Genomic DNA, 15,656 nt, shown 5'->3' on the forward strand with positions numbered 1-15,656 from the left:
GAGAAAAAGTACAGAATTGGGGTTTTGGGGTGCAGCCTTCCAATAACCACCCTGCACCCCTTGGTCAGGCTCCCAAAGGTAATCTGTGTCAAAAAAATACCGCAAATAAGTACTTTAGTTTTGGGGGCGAAAAAAAACAAAGTTGGGGGACAAACTTCTAAACTAGCGAAATAGACTCTGGGGGGGGTCCCCAAGTATGCCCCAGGAGTTTTTTTTTATTGCAGGTAGTTGCGGCAGGTGGATTTTTCACGTTTTTTAAAACTTCATATTAGCAACTTTTAAATATGCTTGCACCCATTTTCATGTACCCCAAATTTGATGGAACTACTTACTTTGCTAAAAAAAACTTAAATGCTATTCTTCACCACCTTCTGAAAAACGCAAAACAGCACCTATTGAGACCATTTAAAGACCCTCACATACCTTTAGCAGGGCTATTCGGGGGTACCCATAGTGAACCCCCATGTCAGAGCATCCCCAAAAATGACAGGACTTTTCGCCGATTTGAAATTGAATACGGAGAATCGCGGGGACTAGCGTGATACTTTATCGCTGCCAAAACCTCAGATGACGGCAAAAAGTCCGGCAATGGACTTTTGGCTCCAAATTGAATATGCCCCATAGTGTTGATTGTCAGACTTCTTTAGCACGTCCAAAATACCACATTTACGACTAGCTGGGATACCCGGCGTTGCCCAGATTGAAGAATGGACCTTGAAGTTCATCTGCAGCCTGCATTTTTTACATTGTCCTCACCTATAACCCTATTCCATTGAATCTGAAAAGGACTCCCACAGTTTGCTATCATGGTTTAGTCCCTGAAAAGGGCATATCTATCCATTTATATAGACACTGTTACAACAACACTGAGGTGTGGTTCTCTCTCTTGAGTGGCTGCTTGTCTCTCTTGTTGAGCTGCCAAGAATTCTTCTACTACTCTCCTCATGTCTTGCCTCTCTTTTACTTCTAGTAGCTGAGGAGCTGCGACCAAGACTGGATGTTATTTTTGTGGCATGGCTATTCTGAAACACAGGGGGTATCCAATTTGCCGCGATCGGGAAATAATAATAGGCTATTTTTCCCGAAACACATAGGATCCGTGATAAGCTCATGGATTTATATATCTTCACCATTGCAGCAGTGAAAAAACTGCACTTTTCGGGGATTATTTTTCGGGACACATCCCGCAAAAAATCCACAATAAGTGCTGGTGTCGGGCGGCACTTTGGTGCTAAATGGATAGCCCCGTCGCGGTCCATTAGCAGGGCTACTTTAGCTCTGCTAATTAGATACCGCCCCTTGTCTTTAGTTGTGCTTTAACAGTGAATGATCCTGAAAAGAACCACACTTTCGAAGTCTGAGATATGGAAAGAACTAAACTTACTTTGAATGTGGTATACTAAAAGTGGAAAACAACGACAAGGAACATTCTCACCTGCATAATAATGCAATTAAGAAGTAAATGACAGTCCAGGCGTATTCTCTGTCTGTTTGGAATGGGTTATATCGGAAACAGAGTGACTTACAGGACAGAAATTAGTATAGCTTCCCAAATCACTGTGGTTTCAGAAATCTGTTCAGAACAGAAATCATTGCAGAATAGAAATCATTGTCGAGCAGACAATTCTGCAGTCCAATGTTAGAGACCATGGCTATGAGTAGCTGTCAGTGCAGGTGCAGTGTGACAGTTGATTCTCCAACTCACTGCTCTTCCATTGGAGCTCTGCCTGCCGCCCACTGGTACATATCAGCCTATACCTTCAGATCAGTGCAGTTTTAGGCACTGGAAGACATCCTGAGCGAACTTGCTTAAACCAAAATTTCATATCAGAGACTCCACGGCCTACATGGTGGGCATCATGTAGATTTCCATGGCCCTGACGAACTTCAAACTTAAGGTTCATTCACACTTAACAATATGCTGCCGGCCTCAATGTCGTTAACAATATTGTTCAGTGACTGCACCCTCCCTCATGCCCGAACTTGCAGAACCTGACGATATCGTCAGGTTGCCCTGCAAATATGGGCGATAAAAGACATCGTTAACGATCCGCGGGAGCGTGCATCATTAACAATATCTTGCATACACAGTGGACGATATTGAACGCGATGAATGATAACGATATCGTTATTATTCAATTTATCGTCTAGTGTGTAAGCGACATAAGCCAGACACTGGAACCTTGTCAAACTACACCAGCGTTCTAAATTTGGTGGAGGTAGGTACAAAACTCTGGCTGTATATAAAGGACAAACAGACAGTCACATATACACACTTTCTCGCTTATTATATCGTCAGTCTAAGGGCAGCTGGGGCTGAATGCACAAAGTGTGATTACATAACAGTTAATCAAACAGTTGAACAAACATTGACCAACATCTAAGGTAATTTCAGATTAAGAAACTGATTGCTTTAAAATTTGTCTAAAAATAACAAACCTAAAACTCACCATGTACTACACATTTCTTTTTATCAACTCCCTCCTTTGTATTTTCTCTAAGGATATAACATCCCTAACTCTCCCTGCATCTCCCCTCTCTGGGCACACTGCCGCCCTATTGAGTCACTCACCTCCTCTAAAAACTAATGAGATTTCTTTTCATCAAAAATTGACTATTACAGCCTCATTGTGACACTATAAAAAACTTTTACACACCTACAACTATATCTACTTCTCCATCCTTCTGCTTTTATTATCTGGTGACATATAACCAAATCCAGGCCCCACACATACAGCGGATTTACTATGGAATATATATCCTGCAAACCTCACATGTCTCCCATCACCCTCCAAATCAATAAATGTGCCTTATAGAATTCACACTCTATCACAACTTATTATTTTACATCTGAACATCTCTTTACAATAACTACTTTCACCAATTTCTACATTTACCTGAGACTGCTGGTTCACACGTTAACCAAACTCTCTAAATAGCCCTTCATGAAGTGGCTTCAGCTACCCGTCAGACTTCACGTAAACTGATATAACAGCCATGGCTTTCCACAGACACCTACATATACTGTCACATACACTGATATAACAGCCATGGCTTTCCACAGACACCTACATATACTGTCACATACACTGATATAACAGCCATGGCTTTCCACAGACACCTACATATACTGTCACATACACTGATATAACAGCCATGGCTTTCCACAGACACCTACATATACTGTCACATACACTGATATAACAGCCATGGCTTTCCACAGACACCTACATATACTGTCACATACACTGATATAACAGCCATGGCTTTCCACAGACACCTACATATACTGTCACATACACTGATATAACAGCCATGGCTTTCCACAGACACCTACATATACTGTCACATACACTGATATAACAGCCATGGCTTTCCACAGACACCTACAAAAACTGCCTCTTAAAGTAGAATGTCAGTGGCGTAAATCTTAATTCAAATGACTTCCACACCTACTGTAAAATAGGAATCCAGCCATCTGTCATCCTAACCCTCTGTCCCATGCTCACTGTCTACCCCATCCGTGTCACCCCTGTCTGTTTGCCCATCCCCTCTAGAATGTAAGCTCTCACGAGCAGGGCCCTCTTTCCTCTTGTGCTTATCCTTTCTTTACTTATATTATCTACTCTATACTCAAAAGCACCTAACCCGTGACTTTTGCCATCCTGCTTCTGTTGCAGCAGTGTTTATATACAATGTACTTGTCTTGTAGTGTCTTAAACTGTATGACACTGTTTTCTTGTTCTGCTCAACTGTTTATGTACTATGTTTATGTACTATGTTTATGTACTATGTTTATGTACTTTGTTTATGTACTATGTTTATGTACTATGTTTATGTACTATGTTTATGTACTATGTAAGGCGCTGCGGAACCCTTGTGGCGCCATATAAATAAAGGATGATAATAATAATAATTATATAGCTATGATCTGTAGAACAGCTATGATGGTTAGTCTTCAACACTGATATTCTTCTCTTTTACTTATGTTTTGTATAATGTATTGGTATTTAAGTGTTATTTTATTGTAGATGTTATTTTATTGTTTTGTGTGTTTTTTAAGGTAATGATATGACTGATCTAAAGGCAGAAGACATAGAGGGAGAAGAAGAGGCATATATGATGGGTAATAAACAGTTTAAGGCGGAGGAAATCACTACATATATCGGCACAGGTAAGTAATAAACACTTAGTACAGAAAAGAGTCACATATTCTCCTTGTCCTGTCACTACAGCAGTCTCTTATCCTACACCCTCCTCTCTCACTACAGCAATCTCTTATCCTACACCCTCCTCTGTCACTACAGCAGTCTCTTATCCTACACTCTCCTCTGTCACTACAGCCATCTCTTATCCTACACCCTCCTCTGTCACTACAGCAATCTCTTATCCTACACCCTCCTCTCTCACTACAGCCATCTCTTATCCTACACCCTCCTCTGTCTCTACAGCCATCTCTTATTCTATACCCTCCTCTGTCACTACAGCCATCTCTTATTCTATACCCTCCTCTGTCACTACAGCAATCTCTTATCCTACACCCTCCTCTCTCACTACAGCCATCTCTTATCCTACACCCTCCTCTGTCACTACAGCCATCTCTTATTCTATACCCTCCTCTGTCACTACAGCCATCTCTTATTCTATACCCTCCTCTGTCACTACAGCAATCTCTTATCCTACACCCTCCTCTGTCACTACAGCCATCTCTTATCCTACACCCTCCTCTGTCACTACAGCAATCTCTTATCCTACACCTTCCTCTGTCACTACAGCAATCTCTTATCCCACACCCTCCTCTGTCACTACAGCAATCTCTTATCCTACACCCTCCTCTGTCACTACAGCACTCTCTTATCCTACACCCTCCTCTGTCACTACAGCAATCTCTTATCCCACACCCTCCTCTGTCACTACAGCAATCTCTTATCCTACACCTTCCTCTGTCACTACAGCAATCTCTTATCCTACACCCTCCTCTCTCACTACAGCAATCTCTTATCCTACACCCTCCTCTGTCACTACAGCCATCTCTTATTCTATACCCTCCCCTGTCACTACAGCCATCTCTTATCCTACACCCTCCTCTGTCATTACAGCACTCTCTTATCCTACATCCTCCTGTGTCACTACAGCAATCTCTTATCCTACGCCCTCCTCTGTCACTACAGCAATCACTTATCCTACACCCTCCTCTGTCGCTACAGCCATCTCTTATTCTATACCCTCCCCTGTCACTACAGCCATCTCTTATCCTACACCCTCCTCTGTCACTACAGCCATCTCTTATCCTACACCCTCCTCTGTCACTACAGCCATCTCTTATCCTACACCCTCCTCTGTCACTACAGCAATCTCTTATCCTACACCCTCCTCTGTCACTACAGCAATCTCTTATCCTACACCCTCCTCTGTCACTACAGCCATCTCTTATTCTACACCCTCCCCTGTCACTACAGCCATCTCTTATCCTACACCCTCCTCTGTCACTACAGCCATCTCTTATCCTACACCCATCTCTGTCACTACAGCCATCTCTTATCCTACACCCTCCTCTGTCACTACAGCAATCTCTTATCCTACACCTTCCTCTGTCACTACAACACTCTCTTATCCTACATCCTCCTCTGTCACAGCAATCTCTTATCCTACACCTTCCTCTGTCACTACAGCCATCTCTTATCCTACACCCTCCTCTGTCACTACAGCAATCTCTTATCCTACATCCTCCTCTGTCACTACAGCAATCTCTTATCCTACACCTTCCTCTGTCACTACAGCAATCTCTTATCCCACATCCTCCTCTGTCACTACAGCAATCTCTTATCCTACACCCTCCTCTCTCACTACAGCAATCTCTTATCCTACACCCTCCTCTGTCACTACAGCCATCTCTTATTCTATACCCTCCTCTGTCACTACAGCAATCTCTTATTCTATACCCTCCTCTGTCACTACAGCAATCTCTTATCCTACACCCTCCTCTGTCACTACAGCCATCTCTTATTCTATACCCTCCTCTGTCACTACAGCCATCTCTTATTCTATACCCTCCTCTGTCACTACAGCAATCTCTTATCCTACACCCTCCTCTGTCACTACAGCCATCTCTTTATCCTACACCCTCCTCTGTCACTACAGCAATCTCTTATCCTACACCTTCCTCTGTCACTACAGCAATCTCTTATCCTACACCCTCCTCTGTCACTACAGCCATCTCTTATCCTACACCCTCCTCTGTCACTACAGCAATCTCTTATCCTACACCCTCCTCTGTCACTACAGCACTCTCTTATCCTACACCCTCCTCTGTCACTACAGCAATCTCTTATCCCACACCCTCCTCTGTCACTACAGCAATCTCTTATCCTACACCTTCCTCTGTCACTACAGCAATCTCTTATCCTACGCCCTCCTCTGTCACTACAGCAATCACTTATCCTACACCCTCCTCTGTCGCTACAGCAATCTCTTATCCTACAGATTCCTCTGTCACTACAGCAATCTCTTATCCTACACCCTCCTCTCTCACTACAGCAATCTCTTATCCTACACCCTCCTCTGTCACTACAGCCATCTCTTATCCTACACCCTCCTCTGTCATTACAGCACTCTCTTATCCTACATCCTCCTGTGTCACTACAGCAATCTCTTATCCTACGCCCTCCTCTGTCACTACAGCAATCACTTATCCTACACCCTCCTCTGTCGCTACAGCCATCTCTTATTCTATACCCTCCCCTGTCACTACAGCCATCTCTTATCCTACACCCTCCTCTGTCACTACAGCCATCTCTTATCCTACACCCTCCTCTGTCACTACAGCCATCTCTTATCCTACACCCTCCTCTGTCACTACAGCAATCTCTTATCCTACACCCTCCTCTGTCACTACAGCAATCTCTTATCCTACACCCTCCTCTGTCACTACAGCCATCTCTTATTCTACACCCTCCCCTGTCACTACAGCCATCTCTTATCCTACACCCTCCTCTGTCACTACAGCCATCTCTTATCCTACACCCATCTCTGTCACTACAGCCATCTCTTATCCTACACCCTCCTCTGTCACTACAGCAATCTCTTATCCTACACCCTCCTCTGTCACTACAGCAATCTCTTATCCTACACCTTCCTCTGTCACTACAGCACTCTCTTATCCTACATCCTCCTCTGTCACAGCAATCTCTTATCCTACACCTTCCTCTGTCACTACAGCCATCTCTTATCCTACACCCTCCTCTGTCACTACAGCAATCTCTTATCCTACATCCTCCTCTGTCACTACAGCAATCTCTTATCCTACACCTTCCTCTGTCACTACAGCAATCTCTTATCCCACATCCTCCTCTGTCACTACAGCAATCTCTTATCCCACACCCTCCTCTGTCACTACAGCAATCTCTTATCCTACACCCTCCTCTGTCACTACAGCACTCTCTTATCCTACACCCTCCTCTGCCACTACAGCAATCTCTTATCCCACACCCTCCTCTGCCACTACAGCAATCTCTTATCCTACACCTTCCTCTGTCACTACAGCCATCTCTTATCCTACACCTTCCTCTGTCACTACAGCCATCTCTTATTCTACACCCTCCCCTGTCACTACAGCCATCTCTTATCCTACACCCTCCTCTGTCACTACAGCCATCTCTTATCCTACACCCTCCTCTGTCACTACAGCAATCTCTTATCCTACATCCTCCTGTGTCACTACAGAAATCTCTTATCCTACGCCCTCCTCTGTCACTACAGCAATCGCTTATCCTACACCCTCCTCTGTCGCTACAGCCATCTCTTATTCTATACCCTCCCCTGTCACTACAGCCATCTCTTATCCTACACCCTCCTCTGTCACTACAGCAATCTCTTATCCTATATCCTCCTGTGTCACTACAGCAATCTCTTATCCTACGCCCTCCTCTGTCACTACAGCAATCACTTATCCTACACCCTCCTCTGTCGCTACAGCCATCTCTTATTCTATACCCTCCCCTGTCACTACAGCCATCTCTTATCCTACACCCTCCTCTGTCACTACAGCACTCTCTTATCCTACACCCTCCTCTGTCACTACAGCCATCTCTTATCCTACACCCTCCTCTGTCACTACAGCAATCTCTTATCCTACACCTTCCTCTGTCACTACAGCAATCTCTTATCCTACACCTTCCTCTGTCACTACAGCAATCTCTTATCCTACACCCTCCTCTGTCACTACAGCCATCTCTTATTCTACACCCTCCCCTGTCACTACAGCCATCTCTTATCCTACACCCTCCTCTGTCACTACAGCCATCTCTTATCCTACACCCTCCTCTGTCACTACAGCAATCTCTTATCCTACACCTTCCTCTGTCACTACAGCACTCTCTTATCCTACACCCTCCTCTGTCACTATTGCAATCTCTTATCCTACATCCTCCTCTGTCACTACAGCAATCTCTTATCCTACATCCTCCTCTGTCACTACAGCAATCTCTTATCCCACACCCTCCTCTGTCACTACAGCAATCTCTTATCCTACACCCTCCTCTGTCACTACAGCCATCTCTTATCCTACACCCTCCTCTGTCACTACAGCAATCTCTTATCCTACACCTTCCTCTGTCACTACAGCAATCTCTTATCCTACATCCTCCTCTGTCACTACAGCAATCTCTTATCCTACATCCTCCTCTGTCACTACAGCCATCTCTTATCCCACACCCTCCTCTGTCACTACAGCCATCTCTTATCCTACACCCTCCTCTGTCACTACAGCAATCTCTTATCCTACACCCTCCTCTGTCACTACAGCAATCTCTTATCCTACACCCTCCTCTGTCACTACAGCCATCTCTTATCCTACACCCTCCTCTGTCACTACAGCCATCTCTTATCCTACACCCTCCTCCGTCACTACAGCCATCTCTTATCCCACACCCTCCTCTGTCACTACAGCAATCTCTTATCCTACGCCCTCCTCTGTCACTACAGCAATCTCTTATCCTACACCCTCCTCTGTCACTACAGCAATCTCTTATCCTACACCTTCCTCTGTCACTACAGCACTCTCTTATCCTACACCTTCCTCTGTCACTACAGCACTCTCTTATCCTACACCCTCCTCTGTCACTATTGCAATCTCTTATCCTACATCCTCCTCTGTCACTACAGCGATCTCTTATCCTACATCCTCCTCTGTCACTACAGCAATCTCTTATCCCACACCCTCCTCTGTCACTACAGCAATCTCTTATCCTACACCCTCCTCTGTCACTACAGCCATCTCTTATCCTACACCCTCCTCTGTCACTACAGCAATCTCTTATCCTACATCCTCCTCTGTCACTACAGCAATCTCTTATCCTACATCCTCCTCTGTCACTACAGCAATCTCTTATCCCACACCCTCCTCTGTCACTACAGCAATCTCTTATCCTACACCTTCCTCTGTCACTACAGCCATCTCTTATCCTACATCCTCCTCTGTCGCTACAGCAATCTCTTATCCTACAGATTCCTCTGCCACTACAGCAATCTCTTATCCCACACCCTCCTCTGTCACTACAGCCATCTCTTATCCTACACCCTCCTCTGTCACTACAGCAATCTCTTATCCTACACCCTCCTCTGTCACTACAGCAATCTCTTATCCTACACCCTCCTCTGTCACTACAGCCATCTCTTATCCTACACCCTCCTCTGTCACTACAGCCATCTCTTATCCTACACCCTCCTCCGTCACTACAGCCATCTCTTATCCCACACCCTCCTCTGTCACTACAGCAATCTCTTATCCCACACCCTCCTCTGTCACTACAGCAATCTCTTATCCTACGCCCTCCTCTGTCACTACAGCAATCTCTTATCCTACACCCTCCTCTGTCACTACAGCAATCTCTTATCCTACACCTTCCTCTGTCACTACAGCCATCTCTTATCCTACACCCTCCTCTGTCACTACAGCCATCTCTTATCCTACACCCTCCTCCGTCACTACAGCCATCTCTTATCCCACACCCTCCTCTGTCACTACAGCAATCTCTTATCCCACACCCTCCTCTGTCACTACAGCAATCTCTTATCCTACGCCCTCCTCTGTCACTACAGCAATCACTTATCCTACACCCTCCTCTGTCGCTACAGCAATCTCTTATCCTTCAGATTCCTCTGTCACTACAGCCATCTCTTATCCTACACCCTCCTCCGTCACTACAGCCATCTCTTATCCTACACCCTCCTCCGTCACTACAGCCATCTCTTATCCCACACCCTCCTCTGTCACTACAGCAATCTCTTATCCCACACCCTCCTCTGTCACTACAGCAATCTCTTATCCCACACCCTCCTCTGTCACTACAGTAATCTCTTATCCTACACCCTCCTCTGCCACTACAGCAATCTCTTATCCTACACCCTCCTCTGTCACTACAGCAATCTCTTATCCTACACCCTCCTCTGTCACTACAGCAATCTCTTATCCTACACCCTCCTCTCTCACTACAGCCATCTCTTATCCACCCTCCTCTGTCACTACAGCAATCTCTTATCCTACACCCTCCTCTGTCACTACAGCCATCTCTTATCCTTCACCCTCCTCTGTCACTACAGCCATCTCTTATCCTACACCCTCCTCTGTCACTACAGCCATCTCTTATCCTTCACCCTCCTCTCTCACTACAGCCATCTCTTATCCACCCTCCTCTGTCACTACAGCAATCTCTTATCCTACACCCTCCTGTCACTACAGCCATCTCTTATCCTACACCCTCCTCTGTCACTACAGCCATCTCTTATCCTTCACCCTCCTCTGTCACTACAGCCATCTCTTATCCTACACCCTCCTCCGTCACTACAGCAATCTCTTATCCTACACCCTCCTCTGTCACTACAGACATCTCTTATCCTACACCCTCCTCTGTCACTACAGACATCTCTTATCCTACACCCTCCTCTGTCACTACAGCAATCTCTTATCCTACACCCTCCTCTGTCACTACAGCAATCTCTTATCCTACACCCTCCTCTATCACTACAGCAATCTCTTATCCTACACCCTCCTCTGTCACTACAGCCATCTCTTATCAGGACCCATCCTGGTATTTCTACATATCCGGCAGAAAGAGTTACTGTGTTGGGAGTATATTCCCAGGCTTCAGGGCTACGAGCTCCTGATTGCAAAAGACCGGAAGCCTAGCTCACCATACCCCACCGCTCCGGAGCTCACTACAAAAGGGGCGGCTGTCGATGTTGATAGACAGCTCGCCCCGTTTTGTAGGCGGGGCGGGGGGGTGGTTTCACAAACGGAGGCGTTCCTTAAGGAACGCCTGCCGTTTTGTGGGCGGCCGCACTGACATCAGCAGTGATGTCAGTGGGGAGCTTCCTGCTCGATCAGAGCAGGAAGCTCCCTGGGGCTTGCGAGTGCCCAGACCCAACCTTAGGATCTGGTCGCAAGCCCCGATGGTCGCGATGGTGATCACCATCGCGACCATCACCCTGGTCGCTAGCTAAGCTGTGGGTGGTAACCCACAGCTTAGCTTGCGCCCAGGAGGCCGCACTAAAAAATACAAGCTGCCGCCCTCATTCAGAACGAGCGGTCGCTTCTTGCGACCGCCTCTGAATGAGGGCCTATATACGTTTTACTAATTATACTTATACGTTTTACTATAATACTAATTATACGTTACAGTTGCATATCTGCTGATTTATATACATCTTATTAAGATCCCTTCTTCCTTTGCTGCAATTAAGATCTCTTGTGTGTCTCTCATTAATCTTATCATTTATTATTTATTTATATTTATTTAATGTATTCCACATGGTTCATGACCAGCAGCCTGGTATGGTTTTTTAATTGTATGGTACACATGCTTATTATTTTTATATGTTTTATGTTATATTTGATCTGTTCCTGTAGATTGATTAATCTTATTAAATATTGATAATTATTTATTATCTTCTATATTCAGTACTACCTTCCTTTGTTTCCACATATTAGTTGGTACTTAATGACATTGATATAAATAGTTAGCATGCAATGATTTAGGTAGTAAAGCACAGTTAATTAGATGGTAAATCGGCAAGCAGAAGATTATGCATATCAAATAACTTTTCAATTGAGCTCTGCTTGAACCCATCATCAGCTGGCTTAATGTGCATACAACACACATAGCGATGTGCTCACAATCCCACAATGTGTACGATTTCTGAAGATGCGATGTACGACCTGCAGGAACGCGCATCGCATCGTGATCGTGAGTGGGGACTCATGATTTGGGCATATTTTACACGATCTGTAGTTCCGATGCGTCGGAATCGGCCAGATCGGGTAAAATATCGGCAAGTGTGTAGGCACCTTTACTAACAAATCGCTCAATTGTGCCATTTCAAATCAAATCTGCGAACTTGCTGCATAATCTTTTGCTTGCCAATTAACCATCTAATTAACTGTGCTTTGCTACCTAAATCATTGCTGGCTAACTAACTATTTATATCAATGTCATTAAGTATCATTTAATATGTACAATATTGGTTGTTGGTACTAATTTATGTACAAAGAATTCTTCCACCTGTGTTTTATATGTTTTTATATATTGAATAGATTTAAGTAAAAATATTTTAAATCAGCAGCTGAGTGTGAGCGCCCTTACTAATTTTTCTACTTTGGGTACTAATAAAAAGTGCCCATTTATGGACTGACTGCTATTTTAGTTGATCTTTATTGTGGGTGTTCTTCACTAAAACACTCCACCTGCCCCCAGTATATTGTATCCTGCACAGGGGGATCTAATTACCACTGATCAGACTGTCTGTAACTTGTTATTCTGTGTTGGTAGAAACAATGCTCACACACCGCCAGCTCAGGCTGCGGGGGACCCCGCTTGGAATCCATGCCGACTCTCTGCTGTAGCTGGGCAAGCGCTTGTCTATGTTATGTGGTATCCTGGCTCTGCATAGGAGCGGGTGCGCGGCTCTCTTCCGGCTTTATGTGTGCGGTCATATTACTGCTGATTACAAATCCAGCCTCCTACATAAACCCACTCTGGGGATGTGGGGACCCTAGACGTACAGTGTCACAAATCTGACCTGTCACACTGCTGGGGATGTGGGGACCCTAGACGTACAGTGTCACAGATCTGCCCTGTCACACTGCTGGGGATCCTAGAAGTACAGTGTCACAGAACTGTTCTGTCACACTGCTGGGGATGTGGGGGCCCTAGACGTACAGTGTCACAGATCTGTTCTGTCACACTGCTGGGGATGTGGGGGCCCTAGACGTACAGTGTCACAAATCTGACCTGTCACACTGCTGGGGATGTGGGGACCGTAGACGTACAGTGTCACAGATCTGCCCTGTCACACTGCTGGGGATCCTAGAAGTACAGTGTCACAGAACTGTTCTGTCACACTGCTGGGGATGTGAGGGCCCTAGACGTACAGTGTCACAGATCTGCCCTGTCACACTGCTGGGGATGTGGGGACCCTAGACGTACAGTGTCACAGATCTGCCCTGTCACACTGCTGGGGATGTGAGGACCCTAGACGTACAGTGTCACAGATCTGCCCTGTCACACTGCTGGGGATGTGGGGACCCTAGACGTACAGTGTCACAAATCTGTTCTGTAACACTGCTGGGGATGTGGGGACCCTAGACGTACAGTGTCACAGATCTGTTCTGTCACACTGCTGGGGATGTGGGGGCCCTAGACGTACAGTGTCACAAATCTGACCTGTCACACTGCTGGGGATGTGGGGACCCTAGACGTACAGTGTCACAGATCTGCCCTGTCACACTGCTGGGGATCCTAGAAGTACAGTGTCACATAACTGTTCTGTCACACTGCTGGGGATGTGAGGGCCCTAGACGTACAGTGTCACAGATCTGCCCTGTCACACTGCTGGGGATGTGGGGACCCTAGACGTACAGTGTCACAGATCTGCCCTGTCACACTGCTGGGGATGTGAGGACCCTAGACGTACAGTGTCACAGATCTGCCCTGTCACACTGCTGGGGATGTGGGGACCCTAGACGTACAGTGTCACAAATCTGTTCTGTAACACTGCTGGGGATGTGGGGACCCTAGACGTACAGTGTCACAGATCTGCCCTGTCACACTGCTGGGGATGTGGGGGCCCTAGATGTACAGTGTCACAGATCTGCTCTGTAACACTGCTGGGGATGTGGGGACCCTAGACGTACAGTGTCACAGATCTGCCCTGTCACACTGCTGGGGATGTGGGGACCCTAGACGTACAGTGTCACAGATCTGCTCTGTAACACTGCTGGGGATGTGGGGACCCTAGACGTACAGTGTCACAGATCTGTTCTGTCACACTGCTGGGGATGTGGGGACCCTAGACGTACAGTGTCACAGATCTGTTCTGTCACAGTGTTGGAGATATGAGGACCCTAGACGTACAGTGTCACAGATCTGCCCTGTCACACTGCTGGGGATGTGGGGACCCTAGACGTACAGTGTCACAGATCTGTTCTGTCACACTGCTGGGGATGTGGGGGCCCTAGACGTACAGTGTCACAGATCTGTTCTGTCACACTGCTGGGGATGTTGGGGCCCTAGACGTACAGTGTCACAAATCTGACCTGTCACACTGCTGGGGATGTGGGGGCCCTAGACGTACAGTGTCACAAATCTGACCTGTCACACTGCTGGGGATGTGGGGACCCTAGACGTACAGTGTCACAGATCTGCCCTGTCACACTGCTGGGGATCCTAGAAGTACAGTGTCACAGAACTGTTCTGTCACACTGCTGGGGATGTGAGGGCCCTAGACGTACAGTGTCACAGATCTGCCCTGTCACACTGCTGGGGATGTGGGGACCCTAGACGTACAGTGTCACAAATCTGTTCTGTAACACTGCTGGGGATGTGGGGACCCTAGACGTACAGTGTCACAGATCTGCCCTGTCACACTGCTGGGGATGTGGGGACCCTAGACGTACAGTGTCACAGATCTGCTCTGTAACACTGCTGGGGATGTGGGGACCCTAGACGTACAGTGTCACAGATCTGCCCTGTCACACTGCTGGGGATCGTAGAAGTACAGTGTCACAGAACTGTTCTGTCACACTGCTGGGGATGTGGGGGCCCTAGACGTACAGTGTCACAGATCTGCCCTGTCACACTGCTGGGGATGTGGGGATCCTAGACGTACAGTGTCACAAATCTGCTCTGTCACACTGCTGGTGATGTGGGGACCCTAGACGTACAGTGTCACAGATCTGCTCTGTCACACTACTGGGGATGTGGGGGCCCTAGACGTACAGTGTCACAGATCTGCCCTGTCACACTGCTAGGGATGTGGGGGCCCTAGATGTACAGTGTCACAGATCTGTTCTGTCACACTGCTAGGGATGTGGGGATCCTAGACGTACAGTATCACAAATCTGCCCTGTCACACTGCTGGGGATGTGGGGATCCTAGACGTACAGTGTCACAGATCTGTTCTGTCACACTGCTGGGGATGTGGGGATCCTAGACGTACAGTATCACAAATCTGCCCTGTCACACTGCTGGGGATGTGGGGACCCTAGATGTACAGTATCACAGATCTGTTCTGTTACACTGCTGGGGATGTGGGGATCCTAGATGTACAGTGTCACAGACCTGTTCTGTCACACTGCTGGGGATGTGGGGATCCTAGACGTA

General features: G+C 46.5%; 1 protein-coding gene across 1 annotated transcript in view; it reads left to right on the plus strand.

The window, feature by feature from the left end:
* LOC148500756 (uncharacterized) overlaps positions 1-15,656 on the plus strand; it is a 36,976-nt gene that overhangs the window by 894 nt on the left and 20,426 nt on the right. The window contains exon 2 of the mRNA XM_088451387.1: positions 4,064-4,174. Coding sequence (XP_088307513.1) covers positions 4,072-4,174 — 103 coding nt within the window. The 5' untranslated portion in view covers positions 4,064-4,071. The remainder of the gene's footprint in view (positions 1-4,063; positions 4,175-15,656) is intronic.

The sequence above is a fragment of the Taudactylus pleione genome, unplaced genomic scaffold (assembly GCF_031769625.1).
Source record: "Taudactylus pleione unplaced genomic scaffold, aTauple2 ptg000547l, whole genome shotgun sequence".
NCBI lineage: Eukaryota > Metazoa > Chordata > Amphibia > Anura > Myobatrachidae > Taudactylus > Taudactylus pleione.